The sequence below is a fragment of the Mustela putorius genome, unplaced genomic scaffold (genome assembly GCF_011764305.1).
Source record: "Mustela putorius furo isolate JIRA1106 unplaced genomic scaffold, ASM1176430v1.1 tig00000095_pilon_pilon_pilon, whole genome shotgun sequence".
Taxonomy (NCBI): Eukaryota; Metazoa; Chordata; class Mammalia; order Carnivora; family Mustelidae; genus Mustela; species Mustela putorius.
The window spans coordinates 41,305,447-41,329,844 of NW_025421280.1; the positions used below are offsets into that span (position 1 = coordinate 41,305,447).

At 63.5% G+C, this 24,398-nt stretch overlaps 1 protein-coding gene and 1 long non-coding RNA gene across 12 annotated transcripts in view; one reads left to right on the plus strand and one right to left on the minus strand.

Moving 5' to 3' along the window:
• On the plus strand, nt 1-21,991 carry MIER2 (MIER family member 2). Of its 8 annotated transcripts, XM_004778150.3 has the most exons (16): nt 828-4,465; nt 5,054-5,192; nt 5,521-5,611; nt 6,731-6,873; nt 11,240-11,365; nt 11,780-11,903; nt 12,413-12,504; nt 12,820-12,889; nt 15,797-15,948; nt 16,707-16,788; nt 16,876-16,970; nt 18,988-19,112; nt 19,202-19,329; nt 20,113-20,548; nt 20,724-20,756; nt 20,979-21,991. In XM_004778150.3, exons 1-15 carry the CDS (start codon nt 4,401-4,403, stop codon nt 20,725-20,727), a joined length of 1,872 nt encoding a protein of 623 aa, XP_004778207.1. In that variant the 5' UTR covers nt 828-4,400; the 3' UTR covers nt 20,728-20,756; nt 20,979-21,991. The 8 variants fall into 8 exon arrangements, with proteins under 8 accessions (XP_044944258.1, XP_044944271.1, XP_044944282.1 ...); XM_004778149.3 differs by having other exon boundaries at nt 20,724-21,991; XM_004778148.3 differs by lacking the exon at nt 20,724-20,756.
• The window catches only part of LOC123394378, a 5,075-nt gene continuing 2,623 nt past the window's right edge, over nt 21,947-24,398 (minus strand). For all 4 annotated transcript variants that reach the window (XR_006609088.1, XR_006609087.1, XR_006609086.1 and 1 more), the window contains one exon: nt 21,947-24,280. This is a non-coding gene — a long non-coding RNA (uncharacterized LOC123394378). The remainder of the gene's footprint in view (nt 24,281-24,398) is intronic.

The following is a 24,398-nucleotide window of genomic DNA, read 5'->3' on the forward strand; positions in this document are numbered from 1 at the left end:
CGGCCAATGAGCGCGCGGCCCCGCATCCGGGGATCCCGGCGCGGCCGCCGCCTCCCGCGCACACACGGCCATGGCGGAGGTGAGTGAGCGGGCCGGGGGAGCCGGCCCCCCGCCCCCGCGCGCCCGCGGCCCCAACCGCAGGGCCCGGCCGCGTCGCGGCTCCGGGCGCAGAGACCCCCGCCCCGGGGCGCGGAGGTTGGGCCCGGGGCGCCGCGCACGTCGGGGCCCGAGGGGCGCGGAGCTCCGTCGGCGGCCGCCCCCGGGCACCCCCCCCCCGCCGGCTGCCACATCGCGGGGCGCAGTGCGCATGTGCGGGCGGGGGGCGGGAGCGCGGGGCGGGGTGCGGAGGGGCGGGGCGGGGCGGGCGGGGGCGCGCGCCCCGCCGCCCGGCGGCTCCCGGGGGGCCCCGGCCCTGGACCCCCGCCCCCGCCCCGGCGCGGCCGTCCCCGCGCTCCCGCCAACTTCGCGGACTGTTGCTCCCGGGGCGCGGGGTGGGGGCGCCGCGCTACCCCGCCGGGACCCCGCTCGCGGGCCCCCGCGGTGCCGACTCCGGGCGGACGGAGCCCTGAGCGCAGCGGCCGGGGCGTGGGGGCGTCCTCGGGGCGGCCGCCGGCCTTACTGCTCGGAGCCCCTCTGGGCCCGGGGAGCAGGCCCGAGACCCCTCCCCCGAGACCCGGGGGGCCGGACGGGGCCTGGACTGCGACGCGCCGTCGGGCTCGCCGGGACCGTCCGGGCGGCTGCGCGCCCCGTCAGAGCCGGACGGAAAAGTTTCACTCCGGGGTGGGCTTGCTGTCCCCGGTTTTCTCTCCCGACTTCGTTGGGTGAGACAGGGCGGACCGCTCTCCCCTCGCAGGGCCCCGCGGGGACTGGGGACGGTGCACCTGCCAGGGCCCAGGCCCCGGGACTCGTAGGACGTGGCGTTGCCGTCTGGGCTCGCAAGTTAGGGCCCGCAGACCCCGCGCGGGCTCCTGCCGAAACGGGCCGGGCCCCTGAGGCCGAGAGGACAGGGGGCCCCCCAGACGGGCACCGCGGGCGCGGGCGTGCGCCGCGCGGTTCCGGAGCTGTGTGGGGGGCTCGGGTGTAGCCCAGCGCGGTGGGAATGGCCGTCCTCCCGCACGAGCGAGGGGCAGCAGCAGGTCCTGCGTGTGCGCCGAAGAGGGTGTGGGTGTCTGGGTGCAGGGCGAGATCTCAGCAGCCAGTTGTGCTGGGTGGCTGGTTGCAAAGGGCCCGTAGACAGTTCTCCTTCCTTAGGGGGCGTTTAGGGAAACGGAGGCCTCCTGGGGGTGGTGGCTGACCTGGGAGACCAGAGGCAGAGGCCAGGCCGGGAGGGTGTGTGGGCTCCTGGCTCAGGGGCGCGGGGCGTGTAGGCAGCTCGCCCGCCTGGCTGAGCTGGGGTTGTGGGTCTTGACTCTGCCTTGCAGGGGGCAGAGCCCCTGAAGCCTGCAGAGCCAGCCCACTGCCCAGGGTGTCCCTCTCCCACCTGTTGAGTGTGTGTGCCGGTGCCCTGAAGAGTGAATTTGTGTTGGTTTCCCAGGAGAAGGTCCGTGTGTGAGCTCCGTGTGTGAGCTCCACGTGTGCCCGGCTCTGCGCGGCCCGGGGCTCTGGCTGTGAGCGCAGGTCCCAGCGTGCCTGTCCTAAAGGGACTGGTCACTAAAGGGCTGGCAGGCGTGGAGATGTCCGACGTGATGAGCCACAGTCAGCCTCTGCCCGGGACGCCTGTGGCGGTGCCGGAGCCTCCAAGGTTTTGTGATCTTGGGCGGGTGACTCAGTGTCCACAGCGCTAGTGCCCCCATCTCTGAAATGGGAGTGCCCTGGAGGCACGCGTTCTCCTGGTATCTTGGCCGAGTGTCTGATCCTTAGGCAGTCCCTGGTAAGGTCTCACCAGTGAGGACGATGGTTTGTAAGCTGCCAGCACGTGCCGCGTTTTCTCGTTGCCGGGGTCGCGGCCAGCACCTCGCGGGAAGGCGGGAGAGCTGTGCGTTGTCTGCCTCGCGGCACCAGTTGGGTGTTGGAAAGGCCCACCGGCACTGTCTTGGTCTTGGACTTAAAATCCTGCAGGGCTTTGTTTCGTCCTCCCCGGGACCCTCGGCTCAGTGACGCAGTCGCTGCCACGTCCCCCGCCGCCGCTCTTGGGTGCCCTTCCGTCTCCACCTGGGGGCGGGGGACTCCTCTGTCTCGCCTCCGTGCTGTGTCTGCCTGCTCCCGCTGGTTTGTTCTCTGTGTTCTGGTGAGACTGGTGACTCGCGTGGGTGGGGACAGGCAGAACCTGTTTCCCCATGGACCGCGGCGCACCCAGGGCCTTTCTCCTCACCTGGCCCGGCGTAGGTGTTCCGTGGTCCGTGGGGCTCTTCCTCTTCGCTGTCATTGTGTATCGCTGTCAGACTCATGGTGTCAGAACAATGGTTGGCCCCACTCAGGCTCCTCACTGGCCGCCCTGACCCTCGGTTGCTGGCTGGGGCTGGAGCCGGCCTGGGGGAAGGAAGCGTCCCTGCTCACATGTGGCTGGGACCCCTCCCCATGGCCTCTCTCTGTGGCTTGGGCTTCCTCCCAGCGTGGCGGCTGGTGACTGTCCCAGACGATACCCGATGGAGACTGAGCTGCATTTTAAGTCCCAGGGAGCCGCCTGCCCTAAGTCCCAGGCCCATCTGGGTCTCCAGGGAGGGGGCCCAGAACTCTGCTTCTGGAAGGGGGAGCCATGCCCGGGTCCCAGGGGGAGGAGAGCACGTGGGGGCCGCCATGGTGTCGCCATGGGTTATGCTGGGAAGGGCAGTGGGAGGAGCTGGCCGGGGGAGAAAGGCCCTGCATTCCAGTCTCCTGGTGACTGGCCTCTGCGTCGGAGCCGTCGGGGTCCCACGAGACAGGGCTGAAGAGCTGGCTTGTCCTTGCCGAGACCTGGCTTCCCCACTCCTCTGGGACCCCATCTGCACGTTCCTTTGCTCCTTCCTCCCGTACTTTTTTTTCTAACCTGAAATTCCTTGAGCTCGCTCCCCGTCCTGTTTTTTCTTCCGCTTTAGCAAAGTGGGCTTTGGCTCTGCTGGAAACATCCCCAGTGTTCTCAACAAAGGTTGTAGAGGGCCTGGGAATCCCACTGTTGAGGGTGGGCTTACGTCTCCAGGTCAGATGTTGGGGCAGGGGAGGGAAGAGAATCATGAAGTCAGCGTTCCTTGGTGAGTGTCGAGGAACCCCGAGTCATCTGGGAATGAACCTGCAGATCTGAGGCCATGGGGAGCTCCAAGCAGCCCCCCACCCCCGCCCCTGGGACGGACCCCCATAGGGACAGAGCATCCCTGCTGGTAGAGGCTGCGCACACACGCATACACGCATACACTCCTCACCCCAGAGAAGCGGGGGCTCATTCCCTCCCGGCTTCGTGGTCCTCACCTTTGCAGCGTTGTCTGTGCAGCGGCACGTCCGCAGAGGGTCTCTGAGTCCGCGCCTGAGGGACGCGGCTTCTGTGCCGTGTGAGCCGGGTGAGCGACCTGATCTCCCTGAGCTGTGGCTCCTCGATTCTCCTGGGAGGAGAAGGATCCCACGAGGGCTGGAGGATCTCTCGAGGATCCAGCGAGGGCATCCTGAGAAAGCTTTCTCCGTGTCCGTAACTTGATTTCATTATTCAGATCTCGTGCGCGTGTGCGTTCCCGTGTGCGTGCGTGTGTGTTCCCGTGTGCGTGCGCACATGCGTGCGCACAGGTAGCTTAGCTGAGGTTTATTCGTACGGTTCTCTCGTCCTCGTGTGCGGAGTTCAGTGGTTTTCAGCACATCTGGAGCTGTGTGACCATCAGCGGTCACCTTTGGAACCTGCCGCGTCCCCAGAGCGGTCCCGTCCCTTCAGCCGTCCCCTCCCCCGCCCCCGGCCCCCGAGAGCCCCCTTCCTGTCCGTGGAGGAGCCTGGTCTGGACGTGTCGCACGCGTGGACTCACACTCCATGTGGCCTCCTGTGTCTGGTCCCCTCCCTGCGCGTCGCGGGCTCGGGGCCGGCCCTGGAGTAGTGCATGGGGGCCTCGCTCCTGGTGGCGGCTGGGGACGCCCACGCTTCTGCTCGTCTTCCTCCGCTGGTGGACGTTTGTGTCCTTCCCATCTCCGGCCCTTGTGAAGGTCCCACTGTGGACGTCCACATGCGCGCTGTAGTGGACCCGTGTGTCCCTTCTCCCGTGGACCTCCCTCCCCTCCTCGGTTTCGGGGTGGGTGCCCGGGGAGTTAGACTGACAAGGGGCAGGTGATCGAGAGAGAAGTAAGCGCAGTCGGGGGACGCACGTAGCACACGCCCTGCAGGAGCAGCACAGGGCGTCACCCCGGGGTGGGCAGAGCTCGGGCTCCTGTGGCATCTCTACAGAAGCGCAGCCCCCGTGGACCGAGTGTCATGACGCAGAAGGACGCGGAGTGTGTCTGGGCCCCAGGTCATGGGAAGCCGGATACGCGGGAGCCGGTGGAAGGCCAGGCTGGGCAGTCGGGTGTGTCTGTGCAGGTGAGCTCGGTGCTGAGCTGCCCCCTACCTGGTTTGGGGGTGGGGGAGGCACCCACTCAGGGACCTACGCCTGCCTTGAAGCAGCCCAGGCCGACACAGACCCCATCCTGGGTCTGTCTTTGCTTGGTTGGCTTCGTCTCGGAGTGACCCGTGCGCTGGGCCGACCCCTCGTGTCTGGCAAGTGGAGGATGTGCTGGGTGGTCTGTCACCGTGCCGGCCTGCGGGGCCGCCGAGCGCCTGCCCTCCTTGGGCTCCCTCCTCCGCTTGGCTTCCTTCCGAGGAGCCCTTCTCCGTGTGCTCACGGGCCACCGAGTGTGTCTCTGGGGGTTTGGATCCCTTTCCCATTTTGCTTTTCCATTAGTGAGTCGTAGCGGGTCCCTTTTCGTGATATGCGGCCCCCGGTTGCCTCTGAGGACTGTCTTCTCACTTCCTCCTGATGTCCTTCCCGGTGGAGACGTCTGTCGATGGACTTTTCCTCTCGTTGCCTGTGCTTTTGGCGCTCTGAGGAACCGTGGTGTGTGTCCAGGGAAACAGGTGATTCCTGTGTTTTCCTCTAAGAGCTCCCTGGTTTTCGCTCTCACCCTGAAGGTCTTGGGTCCATCGTGGGCTCCCTTGTGTGCAGTGCCAGCAAGCACGTGGCCCTCCTGTCGTCCCGGCACCGTGTGTCACGGACGTTCCCCACGGAGCCGTTCTGTCCCCTTGTCGAGACTCAGTCGGAAGTGACCCGGTCGGTTTGTTTCTGGGTTCTCCAGTCTGTCCTTTTGATTCATCTGTCCAGCTTCGTGTAGCGCCACACTGCTCTGATTCCTGTGGCTCTGTTGTACTTTCAAACCAGGAACTCTTCTACCTCAAGATTGTTTGGGCTTATCTGGGTCCCTTGACTTTTCCTGTGAAGTTTGGGATCTGTTCATCAGTTTCTGCCTGGAAGCCAAGGGGGGCTCTCCCCGCTGAGGCCTCTTCCTGGGGCTGCCCGGGCAGTGGGGCTCTGCGCTGTACGTGCTCCCAGGTGTCCTACAGGGACCTGCCAAGCCAACTTTGCTTCTCTTCCTCCGTAGGCCTCCTCACTGGAAAGGCAGAGCCCTGGTGTGGCGTCCTGCCTCGCTCACAGCCTGTGCCCCGGGGAGCCCAGCCTGCAGACAGCGGCAGGTACCTTCCTCGCCCTTCCCCTGCCCCGCCCAGGGCCACCAGGGCCTCTGTGGGTGTGACAGACTGCATCTCGCCCAGCTGGGCAGAGCCGGACACCGTGTGCAGGCTCCCAGAGTCCAAGGACGGGTGTGAGCCGAGCGGCTGGGACGCCCCCTCGTCCTCTGGTGGCGGCAGGACAGCCGAGGAGAGGACCAGAGGGTCCTGGGGTGGCCTGCTGGCCTGGTGGGCACTTACCTTAGCCAAGGCAGGAAGATGGGGTTTTGGTGCTGGGGGGGCACTCTTCCCGGGTGCTCTGCACCCCCCGCCCCCCACGCTGGGCCCTGGCAGCTCCCCCTCCTCCTGTGTGTGGCCCCAGGCGGAGGGAGGAGGCCAGCCTTGGCCTTCCCGTCTCCCTGGCCTGGGTGGACAGAGCCCTCGCCACTCCCTTTAGTCTTTGTTGTCCTTGACTGTGACTTACTGAAGACCAGAATGGAGAGAGACGAACACATCCTGGTTCTTTCGGGAAAACCAATCATCTGGTCACGTCTGCCAGCCGTTGGCCCGTGCCGGGTCTTGTGGCTGTGGCTCTGCTGAGCAGGAGGGCGGATGGGCGCTTGTCGGGCCTTCTGCGTGTCCCCCGCACCCTGCTGCCCCTGCGGGGCACACCACCGGCGGCGGGTCCGTGTTCCCAGAGCTGGAGGCCCCGCCCGACGGGGAGCCGGGTCCTTCTGCAGTTTGGGCCGCCCGGGTGCTCGTCTCTGCCTGGTCTGTGGCCTCCTCCCCGCTCCGCCATAGGGGTCTGCGGTGACGGAGACCGAGAGGCTCCCCGCACGTCCCGCATGTGTGTGTGCGGTCAGCTGGCTGTGCTCTTCCCTCCACGGCCTTGCTGTCCCTCCCTCATGACCGCGTGGTGCTGACCAGAGCGCCGCACGCTCACGGGCAGCCGTGCACTCGCACCTCACGCACACACTGCCCTTCCCCTGTGTGTGCGTGAGCACATGAGTGCACTTGGCCACAGGCTGTGGGGCTTGACCCTGGTGACAGCCTGGCCGCTGGCGTGTCCTCCCTGGCCGTCCCCTGGCCCGTGTGATGGTTGGGGTGCGGTTTCGAGCAGCTCACACCGGTGCCGTCTCCTCTCAGTGGTGTCCATGGGCTCTGCGGACCATCAGTTCAACCTCGTGGAGATCCTGTCCCAGAACTACGGCCTCCAGGAGCCGTGCGAGCCGGCCGCAGGAGACCCCGAGAAGCCTGAAGGGGAGCTGGAGAAGGACTTCATAGCCCAGGTACTCGGCTGAGCGGGTCCCTCTGCCCTTGTGTGGGGGGGCCTCCTGGGCCAGACCCCCGGCTGTTCAGATCTCAGCGTCTGTGTGTGTCTGTCTGGGCAGCACGAGGCGCTGTGCTAGGAGCTGAGGTCATGGGGGGTCAGGCCAGACCCGGTCGTGCTCCTGGGGCTTTAGGGCTCTAGGCATTAAACTCACTGCTCTTTTTTGGTCTCAGAATCCTCTTTATGTTCTTAAAAATTCTTGAGGATTTCAAAGAGCTTCGTAAAGGTTATACAGTAAATGTCTTGTTAATAGAAATACCAGATGCTTATGAACATGAAAAAAGAAATCGGGATGCTTGGGCGGTGTGGTTGGTGACGTGTCTGAGTCTCGGTTTCGGCTCGGGTCCTGATCTCAGGGTCCTGGGATCAAGCCCCGCGTCCAGCTTCTCCCTCTGCTTCTGCCACTCCCCTGCTTTCTCTTTTTCTCTCTCTCTCAAATAAATAAATCTTTAAAAATAAAAAAATAAAATAAATCTTTAAAAATAAAAAAAATCTTTAAAAAATAAAAAATAACTTTTCTAAAATAAAAACAGGCTGGGGATGCCTGGGTGGTGTGGTCGGTTTTGAGCGTCTGACTCTTGGTGTCAGCTCAGGTCCTGATCTCGTGGTGGGATCAACCACGGGTGGGGAGTCTGCTTGGGATTCTCTCTCTCCCTCTCTCCCTCTCCCCCGTGTTCTCACTCTCTGTTATCTCTCTCTGGAGTAAATGAACCATTGGAACTTCATCAAGATCAAAAGCTTTTGCACAGCAAAGGAAACAGTGGACAAAACAAAAAAAAAACAACCCCAACAGAATGCAAGAGGATATTTGCAAATGTTTTATCACATAAAGGGCTAGTATTCAGAATCTATAAAGAACTTATCAAACTCAACACCCAAAGAACAAGTAATTCAATCAAGAAATGGGCAGAGGACATGAACAGACATTTCTGCAAAGAAGACATCCAGATGGCCAACAGACACATGAAAAAGTGCTCCATATCACTCGGCATCAGGGAAATACAGATCAAAACCACGATGAGATGCCACCTCACACCGGTCAGAACGGCTAGAATTAACCAGTCAGGAAATGACAGATGCTGGCGAGGATGCGGAGAAAGGGGAACCTCCTACCCTGTTGCGAATGCAAGCTGGTGCGGCCCCTCTGGAAAACGGTGTGGAGTTTCCTCAAGAAGTTAAAAATAGAGGACCTGGCAATCGCACTAGGGGGTATTTATCCGAGATTCAAACGTAGTGATCCGAAGGGGCACGTGCACCTGAGTGTTCCTAGCAGCAACGTCCACAATAGCCAGACTATGGAAGGAGCTGAGATGCTGTTCAGCAGATGAACAGATAAAGGAGATGTGGTCCACAGATACAGTGGACTACTATGCAGCCGTCACACCCCCCCAGTCTTGCCATTTGCGACGTGGATGGAACTAGAGGCTATTATGCAGCTGAAATAAGTCAATCGGAGAAAGATGCTTATCATATGATCTCACTTGTGTGGAGTTCAAGAAACAAAACAGTATCATAGGGGAAGAGAGGATAAAATAAAAATCAGAGAGGGAGGCAAACCGTGAGCGACTCTAACTCTAGGAAATGCACCGAGGGGTGGGGGATGGGTTAGCCCCGTGACCGGCACCAGGGGGGCCCATGATGTGGTGGGCAGTTGAGGTGGAGTGGAGTCACGTGCGGTTGAGTCGTTAAACTCGGCCTCTGAAACTAAAATGCACTGTCTGTTAACTAAAGTGAATTTAAATAAAACAAGTACTGAAAATGGAATAAATAAATAAATCTTAAAAAAAAAAAAAACCACAACAGGTTGGGGAGAGGAGTGGAAAACTTCCTCTTTCTGTAAATGCAGAAGCAGACAGGAGACCCCAGCGGCTGTCTTTAAGGCAGACCCGTTCATCTGTGATCCTTTTGGTTGAAGTGTGAATCCGGCCCTTCCTAGATGAGGGGAGGTAGTCACCCACCTTCTAAGACAAGGTGGGTCCACGTCCAGTAAGTGGTGCGGTGGTTGCAGAGTGCTTTTTGCAACCGTGTTCTGTGAACTTTCTGGGTGTGGTTGCGTTGGAACCCAGTGGTGGTGAACTTGGGGTGGCTCTTCCCCCGTGGGATCCTGTTCCCTCCTGCATGGTGAGAGGTCTGCCCCATACGGGCTCTCCAGCCTGCCCTTCTTGCAAACGTAAGCTCACGCTACAAAATCTAGGAAACCACTCGTTAGTACCGTGGATGGGGGGGGCTTTAAGCCACGTGGCTGTGGAGGCCAGCAGTCTGCGTTCATGTCTGGCAGGGCCGCTTCTGGTGAGGGCCCTCTTCTTGGCTTACACGTGGCTGCCTTCTCTCTGTGTCCTCACGTGGCCGAGAGCGAACACAGCACGCTGTCCGGGGTCTCTTCAAGGACCCGACCCTGCTGGATCAGAGGCACATCCTCACGTCCGATGGCACTAATTCTTCCTGCGAAGGTCTGTCTCCAGATACAGTCACGTTGGGGTTAGTGGCTTAGCACGTGACTTCTCAGTTCATGGCGATGTCAGCACTGATTTCACCAAACGGGCCCCAAGCGCTGGGAGCTTTTTATTAGCAGTAATAATACTGCGTCTTCCTAGTCTGGTGCCACGTGTCGCTTGGTGCCACTCTGGTCCTATAACCAAGGACAGAAGTCTTCTCTTAGGGAAAAAAAAACAATTTAAAAAGTTTAAAATGAATTTAAAATGTTTCAAAATTAACCAAAAACTAAAACCAGCTATGTATTAAGTACATCTCCTAGGTTTTCTTCAGATAGAATTTTAAAAAACTGATTAAAATCAGAGAAAGATAAATGCTGCATTACTCATATGGGGAATTTAAGAAGCAAAACAGATGAACATAGGGGAAGGGAAGGAAAGAGAAAGTCCGATGAAAACAGGAGACAAACCACAGAGACGCCCGACCCCAGGGAACGAGCTGGGCTGCGGGGGAGGGACAGGGCGGGTGGGGGTGAGCACTGGCTGTCCCGTGCCGCTGATGGATCTCTGAATTCTACCCCGAAACCAAGGCTACGCTGTGAGTTAACTAAGTTGAAAATAAATTAAAAAAAACAAAACCTGATTAAGAAAGAATATAATTTCCAAGATAAAGGCAGAGACACTGCCGTTCTGTATCAGCTTAAACAATACTGCAGGTTTACCAAGCTCCTGGTGTCAGATCCAGATTTTCCAAAATTCAAGTTTTTTGCTCAAAAGCCTGAGTTTTGCTGTTACAGCAGGCACAGGGGGTCGTCTGGAGGAGACGCCTGTGTGGGGCCAGACAGGAGGCCCGTTGCCCCCGCATCGCCCCCTTCCAGCCCGTGTGTCCTGCGAGAGCGGGGCCGCTGCCCCCGGAACCCTGGGGCACTCTGGGCTGTGGCTGGCACTCCCAAGTGCCCCCTTTGCTCACGTGGGAAAGGAGAATGGTGTTCGTGGAGCACATGAGTGAGATCCGGAGCGAGGCCCAGGGCCCCTGGGAGGAGGGACGCCCACCGGGACTGTGGGGTGCTGTGCCCCTGGGGCTCGCTTCGTCAGCCCGTGCGCGAGTCGGAGAACTGGAATAATGCTGTCCATTCCCCGGAGCGTTGCTGCGGAGGGGTCCCGGGCACCCGCCGGGATCCCTGGGCCCCCTGTTCTCCCCAGCAGAAGCACAGAGAGCAGGAGGCGTCAGGAACGTCCCTGTCAGTGGGGTCCTGGGAAGGTGGGGGGCGAGGATGTCGGGGGACTGACGGGGTCCCCGGGGGAGGACACAGTGCGGCCGGACGGCGCCAGCTCAGGAGAGCAAGGCGACGCTCATGCCCGTCGTCCTCCCAGTGGGCTTTCTGGGGCCCCGGAGCCTCACCGTGTCCGTGCCCTGTGGTGGGCCGCAGCCTCCCTCCCTGTTCAGCTGGGCTGGGGGTGCTGGGGGGGGCAGGCCCGCCGTGTCTCTGTTGTGTCCGTGTGGCCGGACCACTCCCTGCTTGTACTGAGGGCTGCTTTTAACCCGACGTGGCTGTTGGGTTTTACTGGCTGGCCCTTTGCCGTTGGTCCGGATGTCGGTCATGTTTCCCTTCTGATGGAGTGACGTCCCGCGTCATGCTGGCTTTGCAGACGTGAGGCCTCCTCCGTACTGGGGTTAAGCCTGGGCCGGACCCTGTGGAGTGGGGAGGCCTGCCCTGGACCCGCCCTTTGAGGCTGGGGACCGGGGGCACAGAGCAGGGTTCTTGGGGATCAGGTGTCTGGTCCCTGCCTCTCCACGGGGCTGGGGGTCTCTGGATGCAGGACCGGGGTCTGGCTGGGGGTGGCTGCTGTGACCTTGAGCAGCCCCTCCTGACACAGCCCTGACCCCCGCAGAGCAGTGACATGCCCCTGGATGAGCTGCTCGCCCTCTACGGCTACGAGGCCTCAGACCCCGTCTCCGAGCAGGAGAGCGAGGGTAGCGACACCACCGCCCGCCTCCCAGACATGACCCTGGACAAGGTGAGCGGACGGGGGCAGGGCTGGGAGGGTAGGTCAGAGCAGCCTCGGGCCGGGGCTGGGGGAGGGCAGCGTGGAGACCAGCCAGGAGGAGGAGGAGGGGGCGGCTCCGCTCTCTGGGTCCCAACAGGGCAGGGGACAGTGGGGCGGGCTTCGTCACCGCAGGGGAAGACCACCTGCTCCGTGGGGAGAGCTGGGACTCTCGTTCCCAGCCCGCAAGGCTCGCAGGGGCCCCTCGCTGGCGCCCGGTGCCCGGTGCCCGGCCTCTCCGTCGGCGAGAGGGAGGGCTGGCCCAGGCGCGCGGGTGTCCGGAGTGGGCCTGCGGTGTCAGTCACCGTGTTTGCGCCGTTACTGTGACTGTTCTCTGGAGACGGTGGAAACAAACCACAAACAGGTTTTCTGCTTTCTTGTTAAAAGGAACAGATAGCGAAGGATTTGCTTTCGGGGGAAGAAGAGGAAGAGACACAGTCGTCAGCCGATGACCTGACCCCGTCTGTGACCTCCCATGAGGCCTCCGACCTTTTTCCCAGCCAGAGTGGATGTAGGTGTCTCTCTGCCCTGCCCTTGGCCAGGCGGGGCTCCGGGGCTGCAGGCGGGAGGGGCCCTGAGCTGGGCACGTGTGCCCAGACGCTTTGGACCCTGAGGGCGCCCTGACCTCAGTCGGAGCTGCCTGGGGCTTGCTGCCTTCCCCATGACCTGCGGTCGCTGATCTGAGGAGGGAGCAGGTTGGTTCCTGAAACTGCAAGTCTGTGGATCCGGGGCAGTGCCTGGAGACCATCCTCCCCTGGCCCTGGCCGCCGGGACCGCCTGCGTGGCTGGCCGCGGAAGGTGCCGTGGCTCGGGACCCGGCATGGTGGTCACCGCCACGGGGCAGGCCTCCTGGGTCCCCAGTCCGTGCCCGTTGCACAGTCCTGTCTGGCCAGGGGTGGGCCGTGTTCCGTCTCAGGGACGGAGAGTCGGGGGGCAGGTAGGGAGATGCCCCAGGGCCCGCTAGCCTGGGTGGGCCACCCAGGGCCACGGCGCAGCTCAGCCTCTCTCCTCTCCTGGAAGCCTGCTTCCTGGGCATTGCAGACGAAGAGCGTGGCTCGCCCACGTCGTCCGACACGGAGGAGGACGCCCTTCCTGCCAACAAATGTAAGAAGGTGAGTGGCCCTGACCCCTGAGCTGCGCTGGGGACCGGGGACTTGCGCAGCAGCTGTGGCCCTGTGCTGCGGCCCGAGCTCCCGTCTTGCGGCCTTTGGGCTGGACCTCAGCCAACTGGGGTCCTGCGGCCTCGCCCTCCCTTGCCCCGAGACTGGCCGTACCAGACACTGTCACACCCACTCATGCTTTCCTCTGCCTCTCGTGCTCAGGACCCCAGGACTGGTCTGTGGCCAGATGGCACAGGGGAGCCCTGGGCTCTGGTGGCCACCTGGGGCCCCGTCAGCCCAGACTGTCTCGGGTCTTTGCCTTCACAGGAGATCATGGTTGGGCCTCAGTTCCAAGCCGACCTCAGCGGCCTGCAGTTGGACCGCCATGGTGAGAAATGTAAGTGGGGCTAGTGGTTGTGGGAGACGGGGGGAGGAGACCCGAGAGCCCCATTAGCCGGGAAGGGCCTGGCTGCCTGCCTCCTGGAGCACGTCCCAATCCTTGGAGGGAATCTGAGGGGCGGGAGGACCTGGCGGCGTCCCCTCCCTGCTCCCTGTCCCTCAGCTCAGCTGCGTGGTCCTGTCGCACCCCAGGCCACCCCAGGCCGCCGTCCTCGGCTCCCCCTGCCCCCGGCTCCGCCCACCCCGTCCTGCCCGGGCCGTCCTCCGCTCTGCGGGCGTGCTCACCTTTCCCCGCTCGGGTCTTGCCGTGTCTGGGCCTCGTCCCAGGTGTCCTTCAGAGACAGGTGTCCCCTGCCGTGTGCTGTCCTTAGGGTGCTCTGCATCCCCAACCCGATGTCCCCACTGGAACGTGGAGCGAGGCCTGTTGTCCTTGGAGATAGGTGCTGCCGTGTTTGCTTACAGGGGAAGAAAAGGGGAGTGAAGTCAGCTGGCTGTCGAGCCGAGTCTTGTTTTCCCGGCCCCACGGGCCCTGCGGTTTGGGGCTGGCACCCCGGGCTCAGGAGTCTCCCAGGATGATTCAGCCCCTGAGACTGGCAGTGAGGGGGGCAGATGGAGGAGACAAGGCCTCTCAGCAGAGACACGGAGGCCCCGGGCTGGAAGCCGGGACGTGGTCGTGGCGGCATGTGCTTGCTGGGCCGTAAGCGGTGGTGGGGGGAGGCAGGACGGCGCCGGTCAGCTGGGTTGTGGAACCACGCGGTGAGTCTCTGTGAATTGAGGACGCGTGACACCCTCCCCCAGACAAGGGCAGCCGTGCACACTTCCTAGCCCCTTCCTCCAAGAGTCCTGAGCACGTGCAAACCTCCGTCTGGGGCCCCAGCCTTGGGGCCTCTGCCTTTTCCAGGGAATGGCCGGTCCTTGGTCCCGAGGTGGCCCTCTGTCCCCCAGCAGAGGTTAAATCTGTGCGTGTGGCACATGGGCCTCGTGGCTGTGGCGTGCTGTGTCCTGGAGTGTCCATTGTGCTGGTGGAGTACGGGTGTGTCCGTGCGGCTCCGAGCGGGTCCACGCTGCTTCTGGGACGGGTGATGGGAGTCGTGGCCCTGTCGGTGCGCGTCCCACACACGCTGCGGGGTCTCTAGCTGAGGAAGGGAGTCTCGTTGTGGCTTTAACTGGCGAGTCTCTGGGACTAGGTTGAGCAGCCGCTGCAGACGTCTGTCCAGGCCCCTGCTCGAGGCTCTTTCTGCGGTTTCAGTGGAATCGCCTTTCCCTTCCCGATCCATGTGTCCCTCTGGCGTTCCGGACACGAGGCTGCCATGGGCTGTGGGTACCGCCGTCTGGTCGTTAGCGTTAGCTCCGGCCGTGCCTTGCGGGGGCCGTGAAGGCGTCCTTGCAAAGGCCAATGCCGCCACCTTCCCCGCCACGCGGGAAGCAGCAGCCTCGCTTGCTCGTCGAGTGTGTGGTTGGGGCGGGGGTCCGGAGGCCTCCAGCCTGTGCTTTGCTCCGGCCCGCGCCGAGTGGCCCGTTGCACGTGCGTATGTTGGGTTTCTGCCCGCTGGTCTCTTGTGGGACCTGGCTGTCCCCGCGCTGTCTTCGTCATCGTGAGTGGCGCTGGAGACGATGTCTGTCCTCCAGCCTTGGGCCTGGTCGTGCGTCTGTATAAGCCGCTCGTGAGCTTGTTGGCAGCTCGATTTCGATGAGGGCTGTGCCGAACCCCGAGGTTACTCGTGGGTCGTCCTTCCGGGGACGCCGTCGACCCCTGCAGACCCCGCGTGCCGTTCCCCTCCTGAAACCGGCGGTGGTGTTTCTGCTGCAGGCCTGGTCGCACCTCATGGCCCGTCTGTGCTGGTGCGAACCATCTTCGGAAAAATGTCACGTCGGTTGGTTTCTCTCCGTAGAGATGCGGTTTGTAGTTTCAGTCGGTCTTGCGCACAGAGAGTTTGCTAACTCGCTGTTCCACGTCGGTTCTCCGTGGTTCTTCTGCATTCTCGTGTGTGTGCTCGTGTGACGCGTGAACGGCGCTGCACGCGGTTGTGTGCTCGTGTGGCGCGTGAACGGCGCTGCACGCGGTTGTGTGCTCGTGTGGCGCGTGAACGACGCTGCACGCGGTTGTGTGCTCGTGTGACGCGTGAACGGCGCTGCACGCGGTTGTGTGCTCGTGTGGCGCGTGAACGACGCTGCACGCGGTTGTGTGCTCGTGTGGCGCGTGAACGACGCTGCACGCGGTTGTGTGCTCGTGTGGCGCGTGAACGACGCTGCACGCGGTTGTGTGCTCGTGTGGCGCGTGAACGACGCTGCACGCGGTTGTGTGCTCGTGTGGCGCGTGAACGACGCTGCACGCGGTTGTGTGCTCGTGTGGCGCGTGAACGACGCTGCACGCGGTTGTGTGCTCGTGTGGCGCGTGAACGACGCTGCACGCGGTTGTGTGCTCGTGTGGCGCGTGAACGACGCTGCACGCGGTTGCCCCGCCGTCCTCCCGGCTTTGAGCCCCTTTCCTGGCTGCGTCGCGCCGGTGACCCCTCCCGGACCGAGCGAGGAGAGCAGAGAGACTGTCTTGTTCCCAGACTTGGGGGACGGGTCTGTGTCCCGTGTCGTATGTCCTTGGCTGTGGGCTGCTCTGGGCGCCCATGATTGGACGAGGCGGTTTCCTTCCGTCGGCAGTGGACAGTTGCAGTGCTGCTCTGTGCCCTGGGCCGGCCGTTTCTCCTTCACCCTCGTGTCGAAGGGCTTCCGGATCCTAAACCAGCCCTGGGTTCTGGAGCGGACGACGCCACCTGGGCACAAAGTGCCGCCATGGGTGGTCCGGGTGTCGTCCGTCTCTGCCGCGCGGGAACCGGGCAGGCCCCGGGGGTGAGGGAGTGGGAGGGCCCCACGCGCGCCCGTGACGTGACCCAGCCCTCCCTGTCCACAGTCTATGAGAATGATGACCAGCTTCTCTGGGACCCCAACGTCCTTCCCGAGAGGGAGGTGGAGGAGTTCCTGTACCGGGCCGTGAAGCGGAGGTGGCACGAGATGGCGGGGTCGCAGCGCCCGGAGGGAGAGGCTGTGAAGGACAGCGAGCAGGTGGGCTGTCACCTGCGGGCCCAGTGCCAGAGCGTCCCGGGCTGCAGGGCAACGGCTCAGGTGTCTGCGGGGACCGTGCAGGGGCAGGAGGGGAGGGGGTCAGGCATGAAGGGGCACGGGGAATGGCAGGGCCACCCCAGGAGGGTGGTAGGGGAGGACCGCCACGAGGGTCCTGCCCTGTGTGGTCATGTGACGGTGGCAAATGCAACGGAGAAACCCTCATTGTGGGAGAAATGGCGGTGGGACTGCCCCTTGTCCCCGCCAATGTCCCCGTGTCCCCGCCCCGTGTCCCCGCCGACGTCCCCGTGTCCCCGCCCCCGAGACTGCCGTGAACCCTCCCGACGTTTCCCCCCCGAGAGTGGTGTGAACCCTACCCTGACATCCCCACTCTGGGACTTGTGTGAACCCTCCCGATGTCCTTACCCGGACGCTGCTGTGAAGCCTCCTGATGTCCTCACCTTGAGAGTGGTGCGAACCCTCCCAACGTCAGCCGGACAGTGGTGTGAACCCTCTCGACTTTCCTGCCTGAGTGGTGTGAACCTTTCCAAAGTCCCCGTCCCTAAGATTGGCTGGAACGCCCCCATCCCTGCCCCTGTGGAGTGACCACCCTGTGACATCCCCGTCTCTGGAGGGCGCTGTGACTGCCCCCTGGTGTCCCTGCCCCACAGGGTGGTGTGAACACCTCTGCCTCTTTCTCTGGGGTGGGTGGGGTGGCTGGGGTGAGGTGAACAGGCGGGAAGTCTGTGGCTTCTCCTCAGGCGCTCTATGAGCTGGTGAAATGCAATTTCAACGCAGAGGAGGCCCTGCGGAGGCTGCGGTTCAACGTGAAGGTGATCCGAGGTGAGCGTGTGGCCGCGGCCCTCCCTGCCCTTCGCCGTCACCGTGTCCGGGCCGCCGCGGGTGCCACGGCGCTCCCTCTGCTTGCAGACGGGTTCTGTGCGTGGGGCGAGGAGGAGTGCAGGAACTTCGAGCACGGCTTCCGAGTGCACGGGAAGAACTTCCACCTGATCCAGGCCAACAAGGTGAGGACACGGCCTGCCCTCCTCCCGCCAGGTCTCCCAGGGGCACTTTGGGGCTGGGAAGCCTTCAGGAGACCAGGCCCCCGTCACCCCCCACGGTGGGTGCAGCTCACCTCGCCGGCCTCAGGGCAGGCTCCCCGGAGCCATGGCTGAGCCCCAGTGCCCACCTCTACTCTCCCCACGCCCCTGGGTGGCTTGTTCTGGTCTCTGCTGATGCCTGCTGGGCCATCTTCCCGTCCCCAAAACGAAGGCTCCAGACACTGCTCTGGGGTGAACGTCAGTAGTCTTTTCTGTTTGAGGCCCTTTGGCCTGGCTTTGCCATCTCCTCAGCACAGGGCCTAGGGCCCTACTCGCAGCCCCCGTCTCCTGATTTCCTCAAAGGACGTGGTCCTTCTGCCATCTGCTGCAGACTGATGACAGGGGCGCTGCTGGCCGCAGGTTCTCCTGCCTTAGCCTAGACCTGGGTCACCGTTGGCGTCTGCACGTTCCACGGTGAGGCCGTTCGCCTGTGGCGCTGTGCATGACGCCCAGAGCCCTGCCCCTCCGCTGTGCGGTATGGGACATGTGCCTGGCGTGTCCCTGTGGCTCTGTCTCAGTTTCTCGCTGTCCGTCTCCCTGGGGCGTCCCCACCAGACCTCTCATCCTGTCATCGTGTTCCTCTGGGGTCTGTCGGGAAGTTCCTGGCAGAAAGCGGGCTCACGTGTGGGCCTCCGTGGCTTCTCCCAGGAGCTTGGAGGTGATGGAGGGGCCTGCTTGGGGCTGCTGTGGGGACGGACCATGCTCAGCAGCCTGGGCCCAGCACGGCGTTGGCTCCGTGCCTCGAGGCCTGACGTGGTTCCCTGTGCGCTGTTTCCACCACGGGCCTGGCCACTTCTGTGTCATTGGCACGATGCCTTTGTTCCCTTCATGCCTGCCCACCCTGGTGACAGCCGTGGGCTACCTGTCCATGCGTTTCAGGCTCCGCTGGAGCCAGCCCCGGGGAGACCACCGAGGACTGGACTCCCGGCAGGACACGTGTGCCGAGGGGCTCACTGAGCAGACAGATCACATGTGGGCCTTGTTCCTGGACTCCCGGCAGGACACGTGTGCCGAGGGGCTCACTGAGCAGACAGATCACATATGGGCCTTGTTCCTGCTGCGCCGCGGGCCCTCCCTGGGCCCCAGTGTCCCTTCCCCCATTCTGGCGAACAGTGCGGGGACTCCCGTGCCGTTGCTGGCTGGGTGTGGGGAGAACCTGCGAAGTGGGAAGATGCTCCGAATCATTAGGGTTCTCCGAGTTTCTTCTGATGGAAGTGGGGTCGGCACACAGGTCCCGTTGCGTCAGACCTGCACCAGGTGTCCGGGATCGGCTGGATGCACCATGGGTGTGGTCCCCCTCTGTGGCGTGCCACACTGTCACCGAGTCACCGAGCGTGTTCCCTGTGGTGGTCATTGGGTCTCTGTGATTTATCTTCTGCCCTAGGAGGTTTGACATGTGGGGTCCGGCCGGGCACGTGTTTGTGGCCCTTTCCAGGGTACTTTACACATGAGGAGAGTTTTTTTGGTTTTCTGTGTCGTGTAAATACGATCTCGGGTTGGGTTCCCAAAAGCATAGTGTGTCCTCTGACGGCCTGTTTGCCCTCGTGAGCAGCTCTCCCGCAGACTGTTGGTGCGAAGCGTGGGCTCACATGCTGTCCTCTCTGGGCAGGGGGGCCGTCCCGGGGTCTGCACCAGGGGTTGTCTCTCCTCGTTGGCTGCCTGTGAGGGGCGGGGTGGTGCCGCTGTCTCCGGGACCTTGTGGTCAGGGGCAAGGAAGGTGGCACCGGACACGCGGGCGTGAAGTGAAGGGCAGGGTGCCAGGTCCACGCCAGTGGGCGGGTCTCTTCAGATGGGTGCTGTCCTGCTTTAGGCGAGGAGATGTGCCTCGGGCGGGTTGGAAGCCAGTGGCGGGGGGCTGAAGGCGGAGTCTTGATTTGGCCAAGCGTGGTGGTGCTGGGACCCTCTTTGCTTGTCGGGAGGTGACGCGGCTCCCGTCCCGCAGGTGCGCACACGGTCCGTGGGGGAGTGTGTGGAGTACTACTACCTGTGGAAGAAGTCGGAGCGCTACGACTACTTCTCGCAGCAGACGCGGCTGGGCCGGAGGAAAGGCGGCCCGTCGGGAGCCACGTGCGTGCAGCGGGCTCCCAGGGCCCCGGGGTGGGGAGGGTGGGCGTCCCGGGCAGGTGTCTCCCCTTCACATCGCACTCTCCCCACAGGGACGCAGAGCAGGACCTGGACAGCAGTGACCCTGATGGCACTGGCCGCCCCCGCTCCTCGCCACCCCTGCCCCCTGCAGCTGACGGCCTGGGCTCCGAGCAGGACCCCTTGGCACGGATGCACACAGGTGAGAATGTGGGGCAGGTCCCTGCCCGTGGGGGTGTCCTCTTCTCCTTGGTACCCTCCTCTGGGCCCCTGGGCTCTACCCCAGAGAGTGGTCCATGCGGTGTCGTACACGAGTGGCCACGGGGACTTGCTGGCTTGTTGCGTGGCGGGGTACTACACGTGACCTGTGGCTCTGGGTGCCATGTGGGAGGGCATGGGGGTGTCAGAGGCTCCCTGGCATCTGGGTTCAGGGCCACACGAGAGCAAGACAGGGCCGGCTCTGCACTGGAGTTCGTGCCCGTGAGCACGGAGGTAAGCCTGAGGACCGCAGCTCTGAGTCTGCCACACGCTGGGGTTTAGTTTGTGCTGGAACCTGGTCAGTTCAGTGGTTTGCTTAAAGGGGGCCGCAGCCGCCTACTTCTGGCTTTGCTTATCGCACGTGCGTGCAGAAGCGCCTGACGGCTCGCATTCACGTGCATTTTGCCTTCAAGCTTCTCTTACTCTGTTTCGTTTGTTTGAATTTCTTTGAACTTGCTGTGTTCTGGTCACGATACCCCCCCCCCAGTCCGGGGTCGTTAGCCTCGGCGCACTGCGTCTGTGTGACGGGTTTCTTCTGTGTGTGTGTGATGCCTGGTGGCGGCACCTCCGTGTGGAGGGTCCGCAGGCTGGGCCGGACCTGTAGAGGTTGGGTCGGAGCCCGGTGCCGGTGGCAGCCTGAAGGCACGAGTGTGGTTTTAGCCGGGCACGCTTCCGTTGGGACGGCCGGGTCTCCGGGGGTCCGGCCTCAGCTGTGTTCTCCTCGCAGAGCTGCTCGGTGTGGACAGCGTGGCCAGCAGCGTCGGTGAACCTGGGGAGAGTTCCGACAGCCTTCCGCCCTCGGATCCGGGGCCTTGTCCGTTCCAGCAGCAGCAGCTGGATGCGCCCCCAGCCGTGCCCCTGCCCAGGCGGCCCCCCGGCCTGGTGGAGCCGGCCTTCTGTCCCCCGGCCACAGCGCCTCCGGAGCCCGGCAGCAGCCCGAGACTGGCTGCGGACTTGGCCCTGCCTGGGGCCCTCCCTGAGGAGCTGCCCCTCCTCGCCAGCCGCGTGGATGTGAACGGAGAGGCCGAGGAGGTCGTCGCTCCCGCCCAGGTGGCCTTGTCTGTCACCGAGTTTGGACTCATCGGCATTGGGGACGTGAATCCCTTCCTGGCCGCCCACCCAGCGTGCCCAGGCCCCGGGCTGCACTCGGATCCCCTGTCACAGTGAGTGCGGCCCCTGCCCTGGGTCCCCCTGCCCCAGGTCCCCCTCAGCCTCGGGCTGCTCTGTGGAGAGGGGAGGGCTGTGCCCCGAGGACGGCTTGGCCACATGCAGCAGCCTCGGTTGGTTTCTTACTTTTATTTTCTACTTTTAATTTGGCTTATTTATTTTTTTGACTAGGTAATACATTCATATGGTTCAAAATCCAAAAAGGTACACATGGGGCCAGTGCCAGGCTCCTCCCACCCCTGTCCCCACCACCAGCCCTCCCCAGGCGCCCAGGACACTGCTGCCTCCGGGGAGCTTGTCCACCAGCACTAGTGAAAACACGGTCTGCTGGGGAGGCGAGGCCGGGAGCCGCGGTTTCAGCCTCCGGCCCCCAGGCTGTGCCGCCCGTGGGACCGCACTGACCCTTTCTCGGTCTCTCCCCTGCAGCTGTAACGTGATGACCTGTTGATCCCTGGCCGCAGGCGGGCGTGCGTGGCCCGGACTGGACGTGGGGCCGCCGCGGGGCCTGCCTCCGCCAGTCTTCCTGACCCTTCCCCTCCTCGTGGGCCTCGGGTAGCGCCGCCTCTGCTCCAGAACGCGGCAAGGACATGGCGCACTGCGGCCGGGCCTGCCCTGCCCTCACACACAGCCTGGCGCCCTCGGTGCCCGGCCCCACTGTCCGTGCTGTCCAGGCTGCTGCCCCCGGCGCAGTACCCGGTGGGCGGCCAGAGGTGGAGGGCCCGGCCCCGTGTAGCCAGCAGAGGCGAGGACGGTGTCCCTGCTCCCTCAGGGAGGTGGGGAGATGGGGCAGGGTGCTGCCCCCACCAGCAGCCTCCACCCGGGCGCCCTCAGCACTCCGCTTGGCTCCATCTCCCTGCCCCTGGTGGGGTCGTGGGCTGCCCCAGCCCCGGGGTCGCGGGCAGCTGCTACTCGGTGCCAAACCCGGTGGGGCACAGAGCCATATACCTCGATGTCGGCCGCGCCCGCCCTCCACCTCCACCCTGCTCTCCACTTCAGGAAACGCCGCACTTTACGCCCCCCCCCCTCTCTCCAGCCCCCAGCAGCCCCGGGTGTGGGGTCGAGGAGACAGGTGACCTGCACCCCCCTTGGTACCAAGGCACTGTTGCCTGCAGCCCCGAGGGGCTGGCTCCAGCCCGTTCCCCGGACCCTGTGGGTCGTTCTTCTGTTGAAGCTCCCAGCACGACGGTTTGGGGTCCTGGCCCTCCTTTTTCCCAGCTTCCCCCGTTTTATTTATGTTTCTGTTTACAAATTGGAGTGGGGTCCTCCACGGGGCCAGGGCAGCACTCCCCAACCCCGGTGTCGCCAGGAGAGGGTTTCGGATCGAGCCCGTCTGCAGAGTTGGCCTCGACCTTCCCTCACCCCACCAAGGACCACACTGTGAAGTGAGAACTGCCTTGAATCCCTTGCTGTTTTATTTATTAAACTTGATTTGAAACCCACGGGTGCCTCGTGGTAGCTGGGGAGGACGGGCTGTGAGGAGGAGCTGGGGGCCGGTCACTCGGTGGACCCTGTGATCTGGGCTGTCGTGGCGGAGGTGGCACAGGGCTGTAGGGGGCTGGTCATGATGCTGCTTCGACGTGAGGCCGTCCAAGCCACAGCCAGTGCAGGGGCGGGGAGAGCCTTGGGTCCTGTGGAGGCGGCCCAGGGTAGAGGCTCCCACTGCCTGCGGCCCCGCCAGCTCTCGCCAGCATCCGTGGTCCGGATTTTGGCCACTCTGCCACAAGCATGGCGGGAGCTCTTCCGTGGCCGTGGCTTTTGAAGACAGCTGTGCGCCGGGTGCTTGCTCCTCCCTGGGGCTGTGGGGCCACGGCCGAGCTGGTCTGTCCCTGGGTGGCTCCACGGCCGCGGTGTTCCTGCTCTGCCGGCCGGAGAAGGCCCCGTTGCTGCACGTGGTGTTTGTCTTAGGGTTGCTGGATTGAGGACTCCCGGTTGATGTTGGGTCCCGTGTGTCGTGTTTGCGGGGGGTAGGGTGGGTCTGTCCCAGGGGAGGCAGGTTGGTGTGGGGCCCCTTGTGCCTTTCCTGAGCCTGGGGCACCCCGGCCGCCACTGTCCCAGCGTCTCTGCTGCCCCCAGTGTCCGGCTGCCCAAGGGGATGCCGGCTGACGCGCGCCCGCCCCCCACCTTCTCTTACTCACTCTGGGTATATTTTGGTTCTAGGATGTGGACTTGGCTTTTTTCATTTCTCTACTGAAATTCTGCATTTCCCACCTTTTCCTAGAGACACTTTACCTGAGTCTTTGCTCTTCTTGCCTGGGGGGGTCATTTCTGGATACTTGTCCTGTTTCTTCTGGACGGGGGTCCCCCTTTCTCTGGTTTTGCTGGTTGTCGTAAAGGAGTCATTTCCCTCATGTTGATGCGCACACGCGAGGGCCCTGGCCGGGCTGTCCCGTGACTGTGGCTGCTGTGACGGTTGGCTTCTAGCTTCCTCGTGCTAAGGTGGCAGCTGTGGCACCGGAAGCTGCAGCTCGCCTGGGCCCTCCCCAGGAAGCATGGTCTGTTCCCAGCAGCTCCAGTGGGAGCCTTGGAGTGAGACTCGTGCCTGGGACTGAATGAGTGACCGGCCAGGCCTGGGTAGGCTGCCCATCTGCAGGTGCAGAACCTGCCTCCCTAGGAGGGGACGGCGGCCAGGGCGGCGTGGGGATGAGCGCGCGGAGGCCTGGGGCTGTGTAGGGCGGATGCTGGGAGGTGGGTCTGGGAGGAAGAAGGGGCAGAGTTGTGCTTGAGGGAGACTGGATGGGGCTGGACATGGCGGGGTGGGGGCGCCACGGTGCAGGGGGACCCTCACTGTGAGGACCGGCCTGTAAAGGAGTAAGCGGCTCATGTTCTCTGGCTGTGACTCCGGGGCCGCTGACCTGGAGGGTCCCCGGCGCAGGCTGTGGGTGCTCAGCCATTCCTCAGTCACTGGGCCGTGTCACGGCCTGGCGCCTGCCGGGTGCTGGCCCTGCCCCTGGAGCTCAGGGCCGGGGAGGGGGATGGTAAGCAGACACAGAAATGGAGCTGGAGCTCAGAGGAGGTGGTGGACATGGGGGTGTGGGGCAGGGAGAGGACTGTGTCCGAGGTGGCAGCTCAGCCCGAGATCCAAATTTGCCGATGCTGGCTTCTGACTCCAAGGTGACCCCAGGTGCCTGCTGCACCGTCTCCTGTTCTGTTAACCTTCCAGATGCTTCCCAGGGAGTTGGGCTCCTGGTTGGGCAGGTCAGTCCCATCTCAGGGCTTAGGTGCGTTCTGTGCCTGTGACGCACACAGCCAGGCTGAGACGGTGTCCACACAGATGTCCAAGCCCCCCAGGGGCGCAGGCTCAACTCCAGGGGCAAAGCCCCAAGGCTGGGAGAGCTCCCATGGCGGCCTCTCTGAGCCACGAGAGCATGCTTTCAAGTAACCTCTGCACCCAACACAGGGCTCGAACTTAGCCCCCGGAGAAGCACAGAGAGGCTGGGAGTGGTGCGCTCGGGGCACCTGCTCTGTGCCAGGCGCCCTTCTGCCCCCTTCCCGGCATCTCTCCCTTACCTCCACGGCACTTCAAGACACCCGGGGGCCCATCACGTTGGTGAGAACTGACCACCTTCTGAGCCCTGAGCTCCACTCCCTGGGGGGTCACCAGGCACCCAGGACTTGGCTCCGGGACACAGATGAGTCCCTGGGATCCAGCAGGTCGGGGAGGAGCCGTCCACGTCCGGCTCCCAGCCCGGGTTCTGTCCCTCGAGCAGGCCTCACTGGCCTCAGGTTTTCTGTAAAGGGTTAAAGCAGATTCCAAGTATGAGGACTCCCTGCGTGGGGAGGACCCCAGCTAGCAGGGGTGGGAGCCCTGACCCCGATCCTGACCTTAATCCTAATCCTTGCTGCCCT